At 47.9% G+C, this 24,138-nt stretch overlaps 1 protein-coding gene across 1 annotated transcript in view; it reads right to left on the bottom strand.

Annotated features, from left to right (window-relative positions):
* Positions 1 to 1,578: 1,578 nt before the first annotated feature.
* Positions 1,579 to 24,138, bottom strand: part of LOC119462839 (sodium-coupled monocarboxylate transporter 1-like) — a 28,937-nt gene continuing 6,377 nt past the window's right edge. Inside the window, exons 4-7 of the mRNA XM_049672013.1 lie at positions 17,835 to 18,007; positions 10,979 to 11,082; positions 7,058 to 7,158; positions 1,579 to 1,680 (exon numbers count right to left, since the gene is read on the bottom strand). Of these exons, the coding sequence (XP_049527970.1) occupies positions 1,597 to 1,680; positions 7,058 to 7,158; positions 10,979 to 11,082; positions 17,835 to 18,007 (462 nt within the window). The 3' untranslated portion in view covers positions 1,579 to 1,596. The remainder of the gene's footprint in view (positions 1,681 to 7,057; positions 7,159 to 10,978; positions 11,083 to 17,834; positions 18,008 to 24,138) is intronic.

Here is a 24,138-nt window from a genome sequence, read left to right on the forward strand (position 1 = left end):
GTAAGTGCACGCACTTGGGAGTGGGCGATGTCATTGAGATTGGGCGAGGAGTTAAGCTCGGGGCCGAGGTGAGCCGGAAACCACGTGATGTTGTGCGTAGAGATGATCTTGTTCATGAGAATCTTGTGAGCCTCCTCAGCAGTGGACCCTGAAACGAAAGCCCTGACCACCGATCTCGAATCAGTGAAGATTTGCATTTTGCTGCTGTCTAGGAGTGCCATAGCAAATGCGACCTGCTCCGCTCTGGATGGCGTTGAGCACTTCAGGCAAGCTGCATTCACTATCTGTCCGTTGTGATCAACGATGGCAGTGGCAAAGTTACACGACTGTCCATATTGGGCTGCGTCGTCAAAACATGCCGAGTGGGGATCGTCTTTGATACTCTTGAGGAAGGCGAGGGCTCTTGCCCACCGTGTGCCTACGTGGTGTTGAGGATGAACATTACGGAGAAACGGTGCGACTCGTATATTATTGCTTTGATCTTCTGAGATTTGATATTTCCGTTCTTCCGTGAGTATAGGGTTGATCCCAAGAACCGCCAGGATCTTCTTTCCAGCCGGGGTGCAGGATAGACGGGCTAGTTGGGCCGACTCCTGGACCTTAATTATCTCGTCTAAAGTGTTATGCGCCCATGGTTGCATAAGGAGGTCCGTGCTTGCCCGTAACGGAATGCCTACTACTCTTTTGATACTCTTTCTGATGAGCGTGTTAAGTTTTTTTTTTCTTTTGGGAGTTATACCAATTGTGCATGGCTGCCACATAAACTATGTGACTCATGAGGAAGGCCCAAATATAACGGGCAACAATACAGAAATGGTAAGAGCTTGTAGTGGACAGAAGTCTCGTAATGCATTTAAGGGCACTTGCCGCAGAATAATAAGCGAAATACGCTAACGCAGTGCCTCGCGCCACTAGCAGATGATAGAAAATGTCCACCCAACACTGTCGCACCGGTGGCGGCGAAGGATGAAATGCGGAAAACGGTGTAGTTACAGCGCTCCACAAACAGACAGTGTCGTTGAGACACTTGTGTTTTTCCACCGTGGTCACAATGCGGCATTTATATTGCCAGAAAGAGGGGGTAGTGGGCGTGATTCAGCAGCGGACACTACCACTCTTTTAAGAACTACGACATTTGTTGTAATTTCCCTCTCGTTTATGGACATGCGTTCGTTAACCAACACATTCGTTCGTTTTTTGTTGCAGTTTACTTATTTGATATACCTGTCCCCATTTTTTTTTTCGTTTTTCCACAGTCTTTGTCAGCTTTATACAAATATATTGCTGTCAGTCTACAGGGCCGGTATTTTGTAGCGATGCCTTTCGGATGTTCATGCCTTTTCGCGCTTTTCGCACTTGGTCAGTGGTCAGAGCGATGGTCCGCTCACGTTATCCACGGGATCAGCCAGCCGTGAGCGGTGGATGATAAGACTAGCACAGAATAAGGCATAAGGCATCGCTACAACATACTGACCCAGTTCAAATCGGCCTATGGCGCTATTGTTCTGCACAAGAAGGATTTGTAGTGTGGTGTCCCAGAGATTAGTTTTTGAAAGCACTTCTCTTCCGCATGTTTTGGTTGTCTCGTACGTTTATTTATACAGTTGCGGAACCAGGCTTCATTTCTTCTTCAGAAACAAGGGCGGTATTTGTTGTCTCAAGCTCATTCTCCCGCTGTACCTGAAAGATAGAGACGTATACGCTGATTCTACAGTATCAAGGTTCTTCGTAAGTTATTCTTGGAGTTTTACTTTACTTCGACAATACCATCTTTTTGTATTTAAATTTATCAATTGTTCATCAATAAGGAGCTGAAATGGTCTTACCTGACATATCTACCACAAAAATTACTAATCTACTGTTTAGCGGCTTCGCAGCAGAAACAACATCACTGCTGAACATGCGTTCTTTTTCTGTAGCCCAACATAACAAGGCAGGTATTTTGAATGTAAGAAAAACAACCTCTAAGAAATTGTAGAAAAGCAAAACCATTTCGTTTAAAGAACAAATAATGTTTCAGAAAGAGATTGTGAATTTAGAGCTGCTGTGAAAGTGCACCTGGAGCTCGGAGTTTTGAGCCGCACTATTGGATCTAGTACCTGCATACAATTTCATGGTAAAGATGTAGTTTTACAGTGTATACTAACGTCAAATTGTACTGACATTACATCGCGTTTTTGCAGGCACTATGCTGCAATTATATTTGGCATATTTTACGCACTGAGGATTGTGTCATCATGATTTGCATCTGCTGTTGTCGCGCTCGAGTGCATTCATATTGCCACATGTGCATTATATTTCGTTTTCACGCTAAATAATTTAAAAGTTATTCAGTGCTTTTACTTGCCGAAACCGCGATATGAATATGAGGCACGCGGTAATTGAGGGCCCCATAATAATTTTGACCACCTCAGGTCCTCTACTGTGCACGCCATGCACGGAACATGGGCTTTTTGGCATTTCGCCCCCTTCGAATCGTGGTCGCCGTGGCCGGTGATTTGATTCCGCGCCCTAAAGCTTAGCGGCAAACCCACTACGCCACCGCGGTGGGTTAACGCAACAATCAGATTATCGCTCTTTGGAAAAAAATTAGCAGTATATGCCAACCTTATTGACCCTTGTAGACCTTAAGATAGCTACAGAGGTGTGTTTTATCAGATTACACGCTCTGCAAGCAGCCGTAGGTTTTAGGAAAGCACGAAGAACCATTGTGTATGTGCTCGGGTGGCGAAGCTCTAGACGAGAAGCCGGGCGAAACCCACTGTCAGTGGCTTCAGCAAGATGGCTGGGATTGAATTTAGTGTAAGAGTGGGGAACATAATAACCAAAAACTATTAAACAATGGACGTGCCCAGCTCCATTTCTTCCGCTTAACGATAGCCGATATTCTAGTTGACATTAAGGGAAAGAAATGGAGCTGGGCGGGCCATGTAATCCGTAGGATTGATAACCGGTGGACCATTATGGTTACAGGATGGATTCCAAGAGAAGGGAAGCGCAGTAGAGGTCGGCAGAAGACCAGGTGGGGGGGGATGAAGTTAGAAAATTTGCAGGCGCAACTTGGAATACGCTAGCGCAAGACAGGGGTACTTGGAGATCGCAGGGAGAGGGCTTCGTCCTGCAGTGGACATAAAATATAGGCTGATGATGATGATGATTAAGCAATTGTTAAACACTAATTTGAATATCATGCTAGCCATAAATATCTGACAAATTTCCACAGAATTTCGTGTTCTAGAATATAGTTGAACATAATCCAGTAAAGTACGCATGTGTGGGTCCGTAGCGGTGTTCCGTGATCTCTTTCGTGTGATGAGCGTTATATTACGTTCTTGAAAGCGCACAAGATCATGGCTACGTAAAGTAATGTTCCTCTTACGGCAGTAACATCCGCGATTTGATGCCAGGTACTAGACATGCTTCTTTTATATTGTGACCTTTGCGTATAACACTGCTGTACAGGAGACTACACAGTTTACGCCGTTCGAACTTGTATACGGACGGCACGTCACCTCAACACTGGACGCCATGCTACCTGTGTCTGATAATAGCCCGACCAGCGAAAACGTGGAAGAGTTTGTGCAAAGAGCCGAAGAAGCCCGCCAGCTTGCTCGGCATCGTATCCGGAGCCATTGTATTGTATAATTGTATGTGAGCATGCGTTTGCGTGCACATATGGCGCTCACGCCATATGTGCAGTCACGCACGGCGCTCTGTGCACACGGTGCACAGAGCGCCGTGCTTGACTTTATATATTGCGAGCTTGTGTGGCTGCCTGTGCCGATGTTTATGTCAATGTATCGATAGTGTCATACAGCACGCAAGCATTCCATCGCTTCTTTTGCTTCTTCAGTATGCGTGGCCACACTACTTTTATTCCATCAGAATATTTATGCAGGGACATTTACCATGGTACTGAATATCGAAAGGGTTTATTATGTCCCTTTACATGGAGTATGGTCTGCGAATATAGGTTCTAACATAATTACTCCCTTGGAACCATTGAAGGCTCTCATGACCTTTCATAGTTTTATTTTCGGAGTGCTAATATTTTTACCAACACCACGTCAATCATATGGTTATAGTAACGTTGCAAGTAACGTTCTTCTGAAGCAGCGTTATGTAATTCATTGCTACACTATGTTTTGATGGTGATCACTAGCACAAACAAGCTCTGAGCACAGTATCCCACGTTATTTCTAAGCAGCATTAGGACCTGTGATGTACATAGCAATTACCCAACCCAACATACAGAGTGTCCCTAAGAGTGTCTGCACTATCTTCGATTTAAAAGCGAAGCGAATGATATGAACGCACATTGTGGAGCCTCCACGAACCCTTTACGGTAAAATATTACGGGCACATAACATATGAGTCTCTTTTATTGCGATAGCAATTATATGGACACTTGAACCGGATTTCTGCCGTCGCCGTCGTCGTCGCCGTCGTCGTCGCCGTCGCCGTCGCCGTGAGGTTCCCTATAGATAAAATCTTCGCCGCGCGCCGTATGCCCAAGAGGAAGCGTGCGGAGACGCGCGCTATCACGGAGAGCGAACGCACTCAATCTCCCACGCGCAAGCAAGGAAGCAGGAAGCCAGCGCCGGAGGGAGGAAAGGGGGGGGGGGGGGGGGGGAGGCGCACTTCTCTGCCAACAACCGCGCTCGTCGCTCGCTCGCACCGTCTCTTATCTCCACACGGCTCTGACCTTTAAGTGCATTCGCCGCTCAGTTTCCGTTGAAGCGATAGACCGCACGTACCTTCGCCCGCTGCGGCGTATGCTTGCTGCCAGCGTTTTGACAGTCGTTGTCTGCTGTCATTCAGTGTGATCTCTTCGTGTTTGTGCGCGCTCACACCACGCTTGTTCATTCAGTTCGTAATAGTCGGGCCACATTTTCCAACGCACGCTACACACGCAATGCTGCCCGGATCGGCAGTGCAGCGCTACAGGTGTGTCCCTTCGCACGCGCTGCCCACGGGAAGCGCTTCTCATCAACACCACCGTTTCACACGCGCCTTCTCGTGGTCATCGAGTCTCTCTTCATGTCGGTCTACTTACGCCGCAGCACACCTGCTTACTTAATCAGCTCATGTTTACTACAATTCATATTGCTACCAAAGCCGCTCACCTTACTTCGTATGACATTGCTGTGTTGCTATCGCATTCATTGCTTCGCCCTTAGGGCGAAACTGTGACATTTTTTTAATACCCTGTCCACCCAATAAAGAAAGCATACACCTATTTTACAGCGTAAGCTGTTGTGGGCTCATTCCAATAGCCGTTTCAGGTCGCGATGACGCCGCCGCCGCCGGCTCCCGCCGCGTAACCGCTATCGCCGGAAACGCGTTTCTGGCTATTACGACTAAAATGTTGAGTGCCTTGCGTACAGACTGCATATGAAACACTAGGCTTCTTGAGTTACCATGGTTCATTAGCACACGAAAACACACACTGGTCCGAATTTGTTCACTTGGGCAACTGATAAGAAAGGAAAATTTTGGTTTTGACAGCGCTTAAGATGCCTACAGATGAGAGGAAAGCACGTTTCTGCTCATAAGTGTTTTACACCAGCACTTCAGAACCACATTATTGCGTCATGCATTACTTTCACCGAGGCGTTTCGCTGTCGCGAACCGCGTATCTATGCTTGTAACGCCGCACCCACAATACCGCGAAGCACACGGACAGTGGCGCGTCCCATTGCATCTTGCTTTATTGCGGTAGGAACAGAGGGTTCCGATTTATTGTACCTTAGGCACTACACTCCAGAGCCCTCGCACAATTACGCAATATAATTGCTTCGGCGCCAATCCGACGACCTGCAGAAGATACTGCCACCATTTCGCAGTTAAACGCAGCTGATGTGGTGCGATTCCTACAGAACTTTGCTCGTAAACGGAAAGTTGTCATTTCGAACCTCACTTGGATAGAAAGTCATCAGCCGGTTCAGTGACGAATCGTAACTTAGTGTTCTTAAAGCCGCCAGATGTGAATATTGTCTGGACGCACGGTACAAAGGTTGCAGCAAGAATTGTGGACCTCTAGCGTGATTAGGCAGGATGTCATCAGTACAAAACAATTATTTGATTGCCGATATTGACCTCTTCTAGGCGATGTGTTTATCAGGAAATACCAAAAACTCAAATATTTGTTTGAAGTCGATTTTCTGCCAAATATTTCAGTCAAGGACCTTTTTGATGCAATAAAGAACACAAATTAGCAGTCCTATTGAGAAACAAGTGAGACTTCCAATCACAAGTGTCTAGCAGCTCTTACAATACATTTTTTACAATTCTCTCCGTACAAAAGTTACATACGAGATTCTTTTCGTTTCACATAAAGTTACTATTACATTTAGGGCTATGTTCAAGAAATTCATATTTTCGCCATTTTCGCCAAGATCCAAAAGTAAGTTGCGCCTCCATCACCGTCAAACTGTCACTGAATAGGTTATTCTGCTCCCTTGTTTTTGGTGTGCCAAGCGAGAGGCATACTTTCACAGCGATGATCGCTTTCATGACCTCATATTTCTATAAAGAGCACAAAGCATACATTATATTTTTCTTTTATAATCTGAGCTTCTTGAACAGAGTGGTACTTGTACTGCAATATTTAGTGCATTGAAAAGATATGTAATTTTCTAAAATAAAAATTTAGGTAGTCTAAATTCAGCATATAAATTAAGGAATTGATTTTCCATGCTCTCACCATAAGCTGTTTTTCGCATGTTCGTGCTTATCTACCTTCCGTTATGCGTCCTAGAATCTTATCGCTACGTTGTCAGAAATTTTTAATAGATAGGTTTTATTAAATATTCTACTAAAATGTTTCAGGAGTACTGCTTTCCTTTGGACAATGTGTGGCTCTTGCTTGCATGTTTTTCTTAGTATAATCCAGCAGGCCTCCCTCGTTATTGCAATCCAGTCGCAACCCGCTGAAATTTTTTTTGAAATTGAATATTCTGTTACGTCTGTCTCTTATCAAACCTTAGAAGCAAACATTTTCTTATGAACAACCTCAAATTTCAAGTTAGAGCTCGGGCCTGGCTTTCAAACTGACCTCTTGCGGTTCACTGTCTCTTATAACTCGAAACTTAAGCCACATCTTCGCAAGAGGACGGTTCAGATACCGGAGGTCTGCAGGAAGTCGCTTGTGCTCGCCTGAAAAGATAAAAAAAAATGATGGGCAAACGTTATCTACAGCAACCTCCGGTATTTATGCTGCACGACTTGTCTCATGCGCCAATAAAACAACTTCCAATTGCAAGGATACGGTCAATAATGTTTTAGCCAGAATTAAGTACGAATAGAGTAATGTCATAAGCGAATAAAATTATTATTTCGAATATTTGTACTGGTGTAATAAACGGCCATTTGGGGCAATATTTTCATTGTTCTAAGTATGGTTCTCACAAATATAAGTGCCTGTCAACACATTGCAGAACATGAAAAGAGCTTTACAAAAATTTCCCCGACAATTACAATACTGCCTAATGCGAAATTTGAGCGCAGCTCAATACGTGTTTTTATCTCTCGATATATTGAGGCACAAAATTTGAGAGAGACCTGTAGCAGGGTGGATAATCGTCGAAAATCTGATCGGCGGGTCAAGCGCGTGCGGCTTTTTTGCATGACTCGTCGAACGAGTCATGTATAAACGTCAACGGTACCAGTGTAATCAGTGGTACCAGTTGGCTTCCAGAAAGCACTACACAATTCACGTCGCGCATACAATCACATTACAAAGCAATCGCAAACCACGACACTCAAAACAAGCGCGAACGAGACCAAATCAATCAAACCAAACACGCGCGAGCAAGAGCTGACGCGAGCAGACTATAGCAGGAAACTAGCGGTCCGGCTGAAACCAGATACGAGTACGCATCGAGTCGTCGGACAGGGTCCGCATGAAACCAGTTTCCCTGGCGCACGTCACTGAAGGGGCCGCTCTCATTGGTCTCCGCCGTTTGGCGGCTCGCGTCCTTCAGCTTTCGCTGTTGTGCTCGTTCGCTCGGTTACGCCGCTGACGCTCACCGCAGGAGCGGGTGTTTAAGAGGTGCGCTCTAAAAGCAAATGGGATGCATTACGAACAAATAATAGATGGGTTAGCAAATTTAGAAGTATTCGGAGCGTACCCAAACAGGCTTTATGAGATAGAAGAGTTAAAAAGCAGTACTGTGAGCCGGATTGACCAAACCCAAAATGAGCGTCGTCGATGGCGACGGCACATTGAACAGTATACCCTTTTCCGGACTTGGAACGGTCACGGGAGTGGGTGCCAACGTAATACAAAATAACCATGCCATGAAGTGCACGTGAATGAATACATGAATACATAAATGAATACATAAATGCTGTATCCATAAAAATGACAAGCTATACGCAGTGCTATACCATATTAGAACAAAAAATATTATTTGATTGTTCGTGGTGGACGGTTTGAAGCATCACAAAAATATTTTTTAATATCCCGCTTTGCGGATAGGGGCCATTGCAGTATTGAATCGCATATGGCAATAATCCAGCTGTTATTCGAAAACTTAAAGCATTTGCAAATCTACACAGTACAATGCTACTTGCTAAATACAAGTGTGCGCTTGCACCCACTCTGTATCGGGTGCTTGTGATTCATGCTGTTTTTCCTCTATAAAGATAGCTTTTCACCACACTGGTAATCATCCATGTTATGGTAGAAAACGTACATCTATACAGGGGCGAGAGTGATGAGAGCGTCCTATAGCTTGACAAATAAAGGCACTGGACGCGTGTGGAGGATTGTTCTGTACTGAAAGGAGTAAAAGAACTCGAAATAAAGAGAGTTTTTGGATGCGAAAGCGTCAACTGGCCAATTGAGCGAGAAAGCTCGTGTCTGTCGTATGTAGCAGCGAAACGACTCCTCAACTCGCCTTGCCAGTGGCTGCGACGCCACATCAGTATCTGCGCCTCGACGGAGCGGAGCGGGCGAAAGGGGACACCTGGTGTGGCACTAGCACACCAGGTGTTGCGTGAGGGGAGAAGGCATCGCCGCGTCGGTGGTGGCGGCGTTGGCACCGCAGGCTGTTGCTGCTTGCTGGCTCGGGCCAGCACGTACCGCTATGGTACATTAACCGCAGCCCAATACTCGAAGAACCGCTCAGCGTCGCTCAATTGGACATTAATGCTTTCGCATTCACATCTCATAAGAAGTGGCTAAGTGCCCGGATTTCTTTTTTTTTCGGCAAAATTAGGTTTCACTTTCGCTTGCTGAAATTTAAGATCATTACAACAGCCCCCAGTGGGCAGCGGTTTTCTTTTTTATCTGCTGAATCGCGCGTACTCCAAGCGTTTTAAAAAAAGTTTGTAGCTGATTCAGCGGACCTTTGACATTTTCCCGACAAATGTCTCTCCTTTTGAAATACAAGCACAGTAGCGGGGAAGGAAGGAAACTCAGGAGGCCATGTCTATTTACTAACAGCCGTGTATGTTTGGGAAATTATAGTGAACATCAATATATATGTTATGGCTCATTCCTTGTAATAGCTGTGACGAAGGAAAGTTTATTTAGGATTATGATGTTGATATTTGGAGCATGCAATTTCTTACTTTCCTCTGGGCAAAAGCATTACGAACATTTTTGTCGATGTCACCAGGCTCACGCGCTACAGCTTCGCTTTTGCGCAGGTATCTGAATGTGCCGCGACATGCCGCTGATACAACAGAGCTGGTTCATGGTCACTCTGTCACAGAAGGGGCTGTGTAGTAACGCCCTGGTTCCCCCTATAATATGAGCTGGTTTCCATTTTGATCATCTTTGGTCGTTTGACCAGATTTTTGAACGAAACGGGCTTTAGACAAGCGGCTGTGACAGTGATGTCACGTACCACGCAAAAATGACCAACTGTAACTGACGATGTGTGTGCTGTGCTATGTGCTCTCTCACTCTCCCCCATCTTTCATTCTCCCCTATACCGCTCCCAAGTGTAGGGTAGCAGATTGGTTGTGCTAAACTGGTTAACCTCCCTGCCTTTCCTTCTCCACTCTTTCCTTCCTTGGTCGTTTGCATGCAAATACAGCATAAATATTTCACATTTCTGTGAAGTTTTTGGTGTAACAATTTAGGTAATTTTTCCTGACCCACAAGGAAACCGTTAGCAGATGAACTTAAATAGGAGTAGCTTCTTGGGCTGGTTGGTGAAATTACCTTTTATCAAGGAAAAATCATATTGCGCGCATAACACAAAAGTGTCCTGTCGCCTTTTAGAGCGCAGCTCTTAGGCGCCTGTTCCTGCGGCGTGCGTCGCCGTCGGCGTTGTCCGTCGTAATCGAGCGAACGAGCACAGCAAAGATGAAAGCGAACGCGGGGCGCAGCTGGAGATGAAAGACGGAGATAGCAACGAGAGCGCAATGAGCAAAGCAGGAGGAGGATGGTGCAGCAGAAACATGAGGCGGAAAGCGTCGGAGGACGGTATGACGAAACGTGAGAAGGAAAGCGTAGTGCCGCTCAAGACGGACTTTGCGGTGACAATGGCTACGGTATGGCGCCAGAATCGCGTGCGTTGTCTGTATGGAAGCAAAGTGCTGCATGACCGGAGGTCTGTCTGCAGCGGCTACTGTGAATCACGCCCGCGCCTCACCCACGCGCTGCCTCTCGTGATCATTCGATGAGCGATGCAGTCGCGCCACACTTGGCTCCCTTTGCAACGTACCGCACGACACAGATTGTCCGCGCCAGCCAATATATGGCGAAGGGAGACACGTACACAGCTGCGCTCAAGTTTCGCATTAAAGAGTAACGTAATCGTCGGTGAATGTTTTGTTCCTTGTATATGCTTGCGCACAATAAGGCTTTTCCGTGATGAAAGAAATTTAAGAATACCTCGGAGCACTAGAATAGCAAGACTCGTTGAATACAACGAAATCTCTACCAATTTACCAGAAGTGATCGCAATAAGCATTATTCTGAAAAAACAAAAACTAACGCTACTACAGATGTCGCACTTACCAGTGGAAATACTAATCAGTATTCCCAAGAGGAGCGTTCCTGCAGTAGAAAATAACGAGCTCCAAAAGGGTGAAATCAGTGATGGCGTCTCATAATTCACTGATCTGCAAGAGAGAAAAAAATGAATTACGCTTAAGCTTCACCTTTAAGAGTGAAACGCGATAACATTCAAAGATTTCTGGCCGTTTGTCAGGCTTCCCGGCAACTGCAACTTTCTTTTTCATGCACCTTCGCAGCAGCGCGCCACTGCCGAGGAGGCGAGCGCCATCTGGATGGTGTTTTTGCAAAGAACACAGACCAGGGCGCGCCACTGTATGAATGGTAGAAATGCGGTAAAAGGGGCTTGTGTTTCATTTTGCGCGCAACAGAATTATCTTTTCTCGTATAGGCACCCTGCGCTGAAGTTTTTTAGAGTAGACAGCACCGCCAGGACACACAGCCTAACGAGCGGTGGAAGCCAAACTGGAGAGACGCTGTATATATTCGCCCTGACACTTTCGATCGATTATTACGGGGCAAGAGTGTCCGAGTTTCGAAAACGTCGAAAGTGCGCGTGCGCGGGGCGTAACACTCAGACGAGCGACGAAAAGTGACCGCTATTGTTTGGAATGGCGTAACATTTTCATCACCTCTCTAGAGGCCGGTATCGGCGATGCTGGGGTGAAAAATGAAAACGTCTTAGCGCTCTCTGAACAGTGCAGTGTGCCTATATTCAAATTACTCTCCGATACCACCATACCTGTACATTGTGGTTAAGTCGTACTTTACGATTTTTCTGACGCATTTTAATTCAATTAGTTCACCAGCGCATCTGCGCTACGCGGAGGGCCTGCGTGGTTGGGGTGGTTCGGGGTGATTTTCTGGGCCGTGAACGCCGATGCCGAGACCAACGCCGACGCCGGATTTTCTGCGACAGGGGGCCCTTAACGCCATCGCATTAAAATTGAAGAGCAAAGCCACAAGCACGCTAACTTAAATACTTCATTGTCAAAACCTTTTGAGGCAATTATGTTCATCCACCAACATCAGGTGCAACCCTAGGTGCACGCGTCCTCTGCTTGGGCGCCATTAAAAGGCTGCTAATAGGCCAACTACACAACTACCAACCCCGCAGTTTTACCAAGTGTGCTTCAGTAGTATGGACTACTTGTTTATTATAGGGGTAGCCCAAGTGGAATTTTCTTGCAGTTAGCCTTTAAGCAGGTGGTGCGAACAATCAAATGGAAATAAAAATACAATTGCTCGCATCATGTGTCTCATTGGAATGCACATAAATGAAAAGAACTCCTAGCCTCAAAGAATGTGCTGATCTGCCGCAACGTTTAAAGATGTCTCTCTCAGCAACTTACCACCAGTTTACCGTACCGGGTATGTTTCTCGCCTGTGTGCTGGGCTGATCCCATAGATAGAGGAGCCTAAATTGTAGGCTGATATGTGATACTGCGTATGTGTTCCTGGGACCACTGATCACCTAGATTTCTCGGATGGGTATATATATATATATATATATATATATATATATATATATATACAATGTGAGCATTATTCATACGCTTGATATTCTCATCTGTACATTCTCATCATCACCGTTTTGAGGCCTGGTGTTGGGGCTCTCGCTCGGGAGTATACATGAGTCTGACTGCCTAAACCTTGTCTCACAAGCGGTGGAGTGTGCTGTCCGGTTCCTTCGTCCTCTCGCTGTCGGTCTCTCTCCAGCTTCATCTACGCTACGTCCGTGGAGCTCCGCTCGGGTCGCCGCCTCTACCAACTGCACTCGACCATGTCTCAAGACCAGCAGGCCACTACCGCGACATCCACCTTGCCTGATCCGCGGGAACCCCAGCTTGGACGGTCACCACCCCTCAGAAGCATCCACCGGTGTTTGCTGGACTTCCCGGTGAAGGCGTTGAAGACTGCTTGGAGCTATACGAGTGCGTGAGTGAGTTTAACCACTGCAACGAATCTCCAAAACTTGGACACGCCGCTTTCTGCCTCACCGGCGTCGCAAGAACTTGGTTTTATACCCATGAGCTCGATTTCGTCAACTAGAGCACGTTTAAACACCACCTATGCCAGATTTTCGCGAACTCTTCTGTCCGCTCAGATATCGCCAAGAAGAAGCTTGCTGAGCGTGTTCAGCACTCGGGCGAGACGTACACATCATACATAGAGGAATTCCTCGCCCTCTGTCGCCGGGTGAACACCTCGATGCCAGAGAGTGACCGTGTACGCCACCTGCTCAAGGGTATTGGGACTCTGGCATTCAATGCTCTTGTAGTGCTGAACCCCAATACCGTCGCAGACATTATCAGTACGTGCCAGCGCCTCGATGAGCTTAATATTGCTACGAGAAAGACATTCAGCTTGGGGAAGACGACGAAGAAGACGATGTAACTGCACCGACTGACATGGTCGGTGACCGACTGACGTGCTCCTAACGACAATGTGTGAAGTGCGCCGAGACAGCGCTTCCACCGCCGGGGGTAATGCTACGAGAGAGACATTCAGCTTGGGGCAGACGACGAAGAAGACGGTTCTCTCTGGTGCTGGTGGCTGTCCACTATTTTGGCTACTGTGTATCTCCCATACTGTAATACAGTGTAAATAGTCCCGCCTTGTGTCGTTTTACGTAACAATATGCTTCGCTTACACCCTGACACATCTGATTTCAAGGTGTCCAACGACAGCGAGCTACGTGCCCTGATTCGCTCCATCATCCGTGAAGAACTGCATAGCCACGCATCGTCTACCCCTCCTGGGGTCGATATGACCCCTCCTGGTGGCGGCCTCCGCCATATCATGAGGGAAGAGATAACTGCCGTGACCAGTCCGCAAGTCCCGAGCCCGCAACCCATCCCTACGCCCACTTTCGCCCAGGTTGCCTATATATATATATATATATATATATATATATATATATATATATATATATACAACTAGTACAGAAGGCGACTTCACTAAATATGATGCCGCACAGGCATGAATGAAGAGGCAGAATGGAACATCCTTAACATTTTCCCGCCTGCAAGCCAACGCGTGGAGACGCTTGGAGCATTTTCCAAATGCTGACGGTTTCCAGTCGGCCTCACCTGGTGCACCACTGCATGGTGGCGCTCTTCATCACGCCTGAGTTGTCCGATGTTTCGTATCTGGCAGGGCGCTGTTACCTCTATCCAGGAGGAGTCACCTTATGTGCTTCATCGCGCCAAGATGTCGCACCCACGTATCTCTTGAACACCGACCGAGGAGTCCAAGCACAAAGCTTAACCTTCCTTCGTAATCAATGACTTGCGCTTAAGCAGAACTGCAAGCTTGTTGCGATAAATAACACTGTCCGACGACAGGATTCGAACATAGGACCTCTAGCACAGAAGCCTGATTCTGCAAATATTACGCCACAGACGCTTTTTCCTTACAACAGTGTCCCTATCGCAAAAACCAGCGTCTTCCAGTGCATTCCACTGTGAAACCAGCGCGTTTTTTGACACTGGTTGGAACTGGGGACGCTGGCGCTCTATGGGAGTCACTGGGAGTCACTGGGAGTCACTGTGACACTGGTGAGATCGCTGGATAAGAGCTGGGTCACACTGGACGAGACGCTGGTTTCACTGCTATGACGCTGTGGCGCGCTGGTGTGCGCTGTACACGCGCTGGTTGTCGCTGGAGTTCGCTGGCTCGTACTGAAACTGCGCTGGTTTCGTTTGTGCCGCACTGCTGGAGTATAGGCGGTGTTGAATATTAAATGCTTGATACAATTTTATGGGCAAGTCCGGTCCAGAAAAACAGAATCCTGTCCTAAATAGCGCTAAAATTCGTGTTCGTAAATGTCTGTTTCGTGTCGGCGGTGATGCAGCTTGGAATAAAGGTGCGTGAGCTAGCTGCCTATGCATATGCGACACTGAAGATCACTTTCGCTTGGCGCATTTCTCTTTTGAATGTACGAATAGCTGTATTCGTGAACGAAATTACGCAAACGCAGATAACTCCTCGTTTTCTAGTAGTTTTTACCCAACCGATGACTACAAGTTGTCGCAGTGTTGTGCAGTCGACACGAAACCCAGCTGCCGTTCAGACGCGTTCGAACGGACCTCAGGAAGCCTGACGATGATTGATATTATCGCACCGACAACAAAGCTGAGACGATTCATGCGCTTCCACTTTCCCTAATGTACTAAACATAATAGGTAAAAGGTTCTGAAGCTCAAATACAAACACTTTCGCATTCATCAGTTACCCGCGCTGAGATCGTTCACTTCCACCGACGCTTAGGTCTGCCGTACCCGCTGAGTTCATCTACACTCTATCGGCCCGTCTGGGCTGAGGAACGAACAAGTCTGACAAGGTTAAATCACTCTATAGTTCAGCTTTCCCATCGGTGTTTTTAAACAAACAATTCTTTTCTGTCCACAGTGTCAGCACAACAAGCGATGAGCGCCGATATGACGCGTTATATGCGTTAATGCGGCTGTCGCCGAAGGCTGCCAGCCGCATTAACTGACCACTTCTCTGACGGAGATATGTGACTGCAGATGCATGTCAACTGAAATGCGTTGTCGAGCTATGAAAATGTTGCATTACCCTTGCGCGAAGAACAAGAAGCGGCTGTCGAAATCGGCAGTAACAGCCCGTACAGCGTCCCGGGTCGGCGGTTCATGTAAGGTTTTTTTTTCGGAGTTACTATATCAATCACCAAAGCAAATTAGTAGTGCAGCACTTCCAGACATACTATGCAATACGGACAACAACGTTTTCGTTCGGATAGAGGCGTAAGTTTTAGTTAGGGGGCGATAGCGCATCTACCATGTCTGTGCGAGACATCTGTGCAAAACTGCAACGGTGTCTCCGTGTTCACATGGCAAATTATGAATCCGTAAGACGAATCGGCGTGGCGTAGTGGCAAGATGCTAGAATTGGGAGCTCTAGGTCGGAGGTTCGAATCCTAGGTGCGTTTCTTGTTTACTATTTTCTTTTTTTATTGCATTACAACGCTTTATGTTCCCTTTTGTATTTGAAAAAGTATATATTATGTCCAGGCACCACGGATTTCTCGCTCTAGAGCGGGATTCCGCACCAGTACCCAGCGCCTCCCAGTATGCCGCGCCTTGCCAGCGTCCCAGCATCCAGCGCGCGACACAGGGACAATAATGAGGCATGGTACTGGGCAGTGGATACTTGGTTTTGCAATAGGGGTGCCTCACGATCAGGTCGTAGTTTCTGATTGTAAAACCCGCAAAATGATTCAATATTAACTCGTCTTCATACGTATAAATTTGCGACAATCCCGAAGACAGTGCCGTCGAAAAATGTGTGCTGATCCCAAAGACACTGCAGTAAACGAATTGAAGAGTCTGACGCTCTTCCTACACTCCTTACGTGCGGGGTGACGCGATAGAGTGACGTGGACAGTGACTTCGCCTATATGTCATCCCAAACACTCTCACGGAAATGTTGCGGTTCGTTAACTTCAACTGTGAGTTTACGTGCCTTTAAGCTTTCACTCTTTTGTGTGTGTGTGTGTTTATAGCGTATCCATTTCTATGCTCAACCAACGAGGAAAACCGTCTGTCCCTCCTTCCATCCATCCCGTAAGACGATCGCTTTCAAATTATATGGCCCGCAGCCACGAGCGAATTTCCCTTCGTGCTGCGTCTCACTTCAACGCCAATTAATCGCCAAGAACACAGCGCTCACGAAGCCACCACCACTCGCCGCAGAGTGCCCCCATCGCAAATAGCTTTCAGTATAAGGGTCCACGTGCTTCTCTTCAGCGCGGACTAAGCGGCGAGAACACAGACCACACGAAGTTATAACCATGGTCGCTGCTCTATGTCCCCATCGCAAATCGCTTGCAAGATGCGGGCACGCGGCCGCGCCGTACGCCAGCGCCGCCGGAGTACGGTTGATCACGGTTTATAATGGTTCGACGAGGATGGATAAGGCGATAAAGAGCGATGATGGCTTATAATGCTCGGAACGTCATTAGCTAACCTTGCGCCGCCACCTGCAGTAACTTGCTTGCGTCATCAGATCACCTTGGGCCGCCATCCGCAGCAGTTCGTATCGCCGCAGCGTGGTCGCTTGTACTGGTTGGATCAAGTTTCATATCTTTGATAATGACACCGGACTGCCTGGAGATCAGCAAGAGGCACAATGCTTACGCATACCTAGTCAACTCCCAGAGGAGCTTCTGCGTAATTTTTGTCTACGTAACCCTTCGGTGCTCGTGAAAGCGTTTCTCTTCCTTTAGTATAAACCGCATTACTGTAGTAGACAATCGTTCATCTGTTTTTCACTTCAGATGTTCTGCCTAACTCTACTTGTCCTTTTTAAGCAATGTGAAATTTAGCTACCAACGTATGCTCCCTAATCCGAACCGTCATATACAGGTGTTCTGGTGTTGCGCCTATAATTATCTATTTTCTGGTTGATATCCTCCTAACCAGGTATAGAATAATATAATTGGCATATGACAATAAGTATAAAGTAACAATAAGTACCTGCCATTGTAGTTATGTCTCATCGGTTCAGATTTACTTAAACACTGCTCCCGTCCCTCTTAACGAACAAGTAGTGCAGGGCAAATTCATCGTGTTATCCTATAATGCTAGCTGACACTATTTCTTCCTGGACTCAAGCTTTCACATGAATCAGCGTTATATACCTAACTCACATTACGTCAACGCAAAGTTGAGTTCCTGATCGTATGATTTGTCGGCTCTAACGAGTAAAGAAGGTCCACATAAGTAACCCTGGAAACACTTCAGGAAGCATCGAGAACCATATCATATCCAGCTACTACGTTCACATGGCAGCAGCCGATTGTGCTTTATGAACATACCTAGCTCTGTCTACACACCTGTGTTTGCTCCAAGTGTATGTATCATTCAATCTTTTCTGTGCGTAGGTGGTGTTCCCTGGACAGTACTGAAGCGTTACTGGCATACGCTGCGGCAACATTTTCTTGTCTATTCTTTGCCATAGGAGGTACAGCTGAATGGCGAAGAAGAGTAGAGTTGAAATCCCGGCACCCTGTAATAAAAGGATTCACCACTCATTTAGTTAGTTAAAGCAAATATTAACTTTGTATAATGTATTCCCTTTGTGTAATGAATATAAAACAACTAACAGCCTACCAATATGCAATAGAGTCATATTATGCAGCTAATAATAAAGGTAAAATTGTTTCAACCCAAAAATCACATCCACAATCTATGTGTTGAGCGGGAACGTTTGAGTTTCAACTTATACATCTTCTGAACACTAACGAACACATTGAAGACCCGATCTATCAGAGTGCTTCTTCAGGGCTTAGTGAAATGGTTACAGAGTGGTTGATACAAAATAAAAAGTAGTGTACGTATTTTAGTGCAAGTGCTGTTAGATGTTACACGATGTCTATTCAATGCGCGTTTTCTTAATGGGAAACTAGGGCTGCTTTATCTTTATGTTTCTTTATATTCGCTGTGTTGTGGGGTGTGTTTGCTGCTGTCTGTCAAATGCTACGACTGTTTGTAGGGGGATGGGCCTCGTCGGTCATTTTGCCTTTTGCCCTTCCCTGAAAGTATACTCTACATCTGCTACACTTTGATTAAACGTCACTTTCCTCTAGTATAGAAAGCACTTAGTCTGCGTTTCCCTGCAAGCGGCAACTGATGGAGTACTAGAAGAGCCCTCCTTAAGGCTGATCGTAAACGTGTAGGGGTTGGCATTAGAAAGTATATTGCTCTTTGCTTTGTGAATGTAGCGGTTCAACATTTTTTTTTTTTTTTTTTTGTCGTCGAGCGCCGCCCAGTTGTTCGAGTTTTGTTTTTCTGTGCTCGTGGACTGAGCACCAACGATGGAACAATCCTCCTACATGGCTTTTTTTTGTAAGCGTATGTCAATGGTATAACAAAATTTAGCTAACCACAACTTAGGAGACCTACATATACGTAACGAAACGACTTATTCCACGCCGAATAAGGGTGGTCGCCACTGAACTCCACTTTGTTGACACTGAGTAAATTCAAGAAAGCTTCACAATGCAAATAAAAAAGAGACTAATTCCCTCTGTACATCAACATACTTATGAAGCAGACGGAAAGAACGACAAAATATTTTCGTGTTTTCCGAGCACTCACTGCACGACTGCAAGTGCATACTTGGCTTCCTACTTTTCATTATAACGCTGACGCCGAGTTATGTTGCTAGAAAAACAGATGCAATCAAATCACACTGCAGAGGACCTAAAGCGCGTACACAGTTGGGGATTTCCGGTAGACGTGAAGAGACAAGCAACAAATCTACATCGCGCGACAGAATAAAGCAGTCTTATTGTGTATGCGCCAGCTATTGCGCCATGGAACTTGAGAGCGTGGCCTACGTTCACGCAAGACAGGTTGTATAGCCGATACCGGCCACACGCTCATCCACGCGCTCTACCTGTGAGCGTGATCGACACGATGTTGTCATTTGGCGTTCGGGTCTTATATCTACAGCACAAGTTTTGGCGGTACTAGCAGAGCACGGAGCGAAACAAAATGCGTGTGAATGCTGATTGTGCTCTACGCTCTACCTCCCGGGTGCGGATCCGGGAAACGCCCACCTGGGCCGATCGTGTCAAGCCGAAGCAGACGACGCCGGCTCCAAAGGTAACGCAGGTAGCATTGCCGGAGCATAAAGTAGATCCCAGAGTCGCTCAACTCATGCAAGAGAACGCTAGACTCAAAGCAGAAATGCAGCAGATGAGGGCCGACTTTGAGTCGCTCCGTAATTCTTACCCCTCGCAAGCCGAGAAGCAACAGGTGCCCCCAACAGGGGAGCCACAGGCGCGCTCGAGTAAACGTAGGGCCACGCCCCCAGAGGGGGACGCTGAGTCTATGGAAACCGAGTCGAATAACAAAGGCCTAGAAAGCATGCAGCGCGCAATCCAGCAGCTCACTGAAAGCGTGACTGCCCTCCTTAAAGGATGGCGTCCCTGGAAAGTGGACAGGCCGCGTTAGCTACGGCTAGGCAGCCTTCGAGAGAGCCCAGTCGGGCACCTTTACCCGCAAGCGCCTCCCCCGTCAACAATACGGTAGAATGGCCAATCCAAGGCAATCACCATGGCGGTCAATTCAAATAAGCTGGTTGTGTGGCAGTGGAACTGCGCTAGTTTCCAACGGCGCAAAGCTCCGCTGCAGCAATTCGTTTCAGCACAGGCGGTCAAACCGCACGTAATTCTTTTACAAGAAACTCTCGATGACACGCCTACTTTCCCGGGATACCGGTCGTATCGATACGGGAGGAGGGAAAGCGGGGCTTAGCAACCTTGGTCGCACGGAAGTGCTCCTTCCAAGTACACAAATTACCACTTGGCAAAACCAGGGTGGAGATCATTATGGTCGAAATTATCCCTAACAATTGGCTTAAGAGCAGTGTTTTCCTTTTAAATATATACAGCTCGCCGTCGGATCAACGGCAGGCATTCGCCACGATCATGACAAAGGCGGTGGCTCTTACCAAGGGGGCCCCCATAGTGATAGCGGGTGACTTCAATGCACCCCACGACTCCTGGGGATATCCCCGCAACTCCACCAAGGGCAATCTCCTAGTCCAGGCAGTTTCTGACTGCTCACTGGAATTTATTACGGATCCTCAATACCCGACGCGAATCGGCACGTCGGTAGTCCGAGATACCACTCCGGACCTGGCGTTCGTCAAGAACGCCCCCGGAGCAGGATGGCGAAATTTGCAAGAGAATCTGGGTAGCGACCACTTCATTGTGGAGATTACCCTAACAATTAGCGCAGCCCCTACCAGGGAATTTAAAGTGACGGACTGGGATGCCTTCCGGAAATTGCGGGAAGCGGACCAGACCGACTACGATAATCTCGATAGTCTGTTCACAAGACTACAGAAGGACGTACAAGCTGCGACCAAGGTGGTTATGACCGACATAAAAGTTGATCGGATGGACGCCCGCCTTGCGCACCTCCTAGAAGCCAAAAACTCCATCCTGGCCCGCTGGAGAACGCACAGACTCCATCGCCGACTTCGCAAGAAAATTGCAGAGCTCAATCGTGGAATCGAAGCTCATTCCATCGAACTGTCCAAACAACAATGGAACGAGGTGTGTTCCTCGGTTGATGGGCAGATGAGAGCGGGGAGAAAATGGAACCTCCTCAAGCACTTACTCGACGATTCGCAAAGCAAAAGCAATCAAAGACTAGCCATTGATCGCATAGTTCACAATCAAAAGGCGGCGGGCGTATTTGAACACGTCCTCCTGCAAGAGTTGGCCGAAAAGTATCTCCCGCTGGGCCCCTCCTGTGACGGGGATTATCCTCGTTACCGGGGGGGCGCAGTGGGTGAGCTCGACGCCTCCTTCACAGAATCCGAAATCTGGGAGGTGCTCCAAACGCTCAACGGTCGCTCTGCACCGGGCCCGGATGGAATCTCCAATAAGCTCCTCCGAAACTTGGACGGACATTCAGTAGCGTTGCTCACCGAGGAAGTCAATAAAATCTGGGAAACGGGCCTCGTCCCCGACTCCTGGAAGACAGCCTCAGTGGTGCTCATCCCGAAGCCAGGCAAACCTCTTGCGCCGGAGAACATGCGGCCCATCTCACTTACGTCCTGCGTAGGCAAGGTGGCCGAACATGCCATTCACAACCGTATATCTAAGCACATAGAAACTAATGAGTTATTCCCTCACAACATGGTCGGCTTTCGGCCGGCACTCTCCACACAGGACGTCATGCTGCTTATAAAGAGGCAAATCCTTGATGATGACACTAGAGACATTAGGGGCATCCTGGCTCTAGACTTGTCCAAGGCTTTTGATAACATCTCGCACCGGTTCGTGCTAGACGCGATCTCGGACCTGGGCCTGGGGTCACGATTCCATGCGTATGTTAGCTCCTTCCTCAGGGATCGCAAGGCCACTGTCAAAATAGGGCAGGTCAAATCCAAGGAATTTACATTGGGAGCGAGAGGCACTCCGCAAGGGGCGGTCATCTCTCCCCTACTGTTTAACATCGCCATGAAGGGCCTCTCGGAAAGACTGGCCACAGTAAGAGGAACTGGTCACGCCCTCTACGCGGATGATATTACCGTGTGGTGCATGGGAGGGTCTGACGCTGCAGTTGAGAGTGCGCTCCAAGAGGCGCTCGACATCACAGAACACTTCCTACTAGACACGGGCCTGAGTCTGTCACCAACCAAGTCCGAACTTCTATTGTATAGGCCCACCAGACGGGGGGTTAGGTGCTCCACACCCTTAGATCAAGTTCCCATAGCCGTCTATACGAGGAACGGAGAACAAATCCCCAGAGTGGATACCATCCGGGTCCTCGGACTCTTGCTGGAATCGCTCGGGGGCAACTCACAGACTATAGCCCGCATCACCACCAAGACGGAGAACATGCTTAGGCTTATCCTCAGGGTCTCGAACCGCAGGGGGGGTTTAAGTGAAAGCAATCTCTTCAGGCTCTACCACGCGTTTCTTATGAGCCACGTTAACTATGTAGCTTCCGCTTTGCGCTGGTCTAACGGGAAGAGGCCAAAATCGACGCCCTCATGCGCAAAAGCATCAAGCGCGTGCTGGGTTTACCACTCACTACCAGCACCGAGCGTCTCATGCAACTAGGCATGCACAACACCCTGTCAGAGGTGATCGAGGCCCAACGAGTGGCCCAAATAATACGACTCTCATCATCGCGAGCTGGGAGACGCATCCTAGAATCCGTTGGATGCGGTCACCAGGAAATCATGGAGCGCAACGCGACCCTATCACCCATGGTCAGAGATACGTTCAAGGTAGATCCCCTGCCACGTAACGTCCACCCTCAATACAATGTAGGGCGCCGGGTAGCCCGGGCTCGTTCCCTATTAAAAGTGGCTGCGGCCACTCCGAATCTTGCATGTTTCGTTGACGCCGCCCAGTACGGGCGTTCTGATCACTATGTCGCAGTTTCGGTTGATTCCAATGGCTCTCTCATTAACTCAGCATCCGTGCGGAAGGTTTCTGCAACAGTAGCCGAGCAGGTTGCTGTAGCTATAGCACTGAAGGACCCTCTACGTACCCATATCTTTACAGACTCTAGGTCTGCAGCCCGAGCGTTCGCCTCCGGCTCGATATCAAAGGAGGCGGCGGCCATCCTCGGCACCGAGGGGGCTGCTGGTTTTCATATCATAAAATGGTTCCCGGCCCATATGGGAATCAAAGTGCACTCTGAGGTTGTTAACGCCAATGAGTTAGCCCATGACTGCGCGCGAGGTATAACACACTGCTGGTGGTTCCGGTAGACTCACGGGCGGCGACTTAGGGCTGTACAGGGATTCGCTCCTCACCTTCCATGAAATATTGGCACATTATCAACTTGCTCGGCGGGCCTTTCCGCTACCACATCCTAAACTCACTAGGCCACAATCGTCGGCCTTTCGCATGCTCCAAACGGGGTCGTTCCCCTCCAGGGGCCGATTCAGTCACTTCGCGCCTAATGTAGATCCCCACTGTCCAGACTGTGGGGAGGCGTACTGCTCTTTATCTCATATGCTCTGGCAATGCCCTGCGTTACGCAGCTCATCGCTTACCACTATAACGGACTGGGAGGCAGCCCTTAAGAGCGGCGACCTCTCAGAGCAACTACGGGCTGTCCAGAGGGCCTGCGACAGGGCGGAGGACCACGATCTTCCGACCCCGACGTGGGTGCGGCCCGCGACGGCTACGGGGACTCCCTGAAAAGGGAGGTACCCTAAAGCGGTTCCTCAGGACCACAAATAAAGTTCTTTGTCTGTCTGTCTGTCTGTCTGTCTGTCTGTCTGTCTGTCTGTCTGTCTGTCTGTCTGTCTGTCTGTCTGTCTGTCTGTCTGTCTGTCTGTCTGTCTGTCTGTCTGTCTGTCTGTCTGTCTGCTGATTGTGTTGGGAGCTCGTCACTGTAGTTGCCCACGTAATAAACGATAGGGTTTGTTCTGTGTGTAGTGTGCACATTTTTCTTTGTATACACAAATAGAAAATAATTTTACAGTAAATCTGTACATGGCTAGCCGATACGTCCGCCTGTTGCCTGTACGCAGAAAACTATCATCAGCAAGGGCTCGAGTGCCGTCGTCTTCTTCGACAGCTGGCTCGTTGGCGCCCCTCGGCGCGACCGCGCGAACGCGCTCGTGCCACTGCTCCCGCTTTCGTCGTCGTCTTC

Source organism: Dermacentor silvarum, chromosome 8 (genome assembly GCF_013339745.2).
Source record: "Dermacentor silvarum isolate Dsil-2018 chromosome 8, BIME_Dsil_1.4, whole genome shotgun sequence".
Classification (NCBI taxonomy): domain Eukaryota; kingdom Metazoa; phylum Arthropoda; class Arachnida; order Ixodida; family Ixodidae; genus Dermacentor; species Dermacentor silvarum.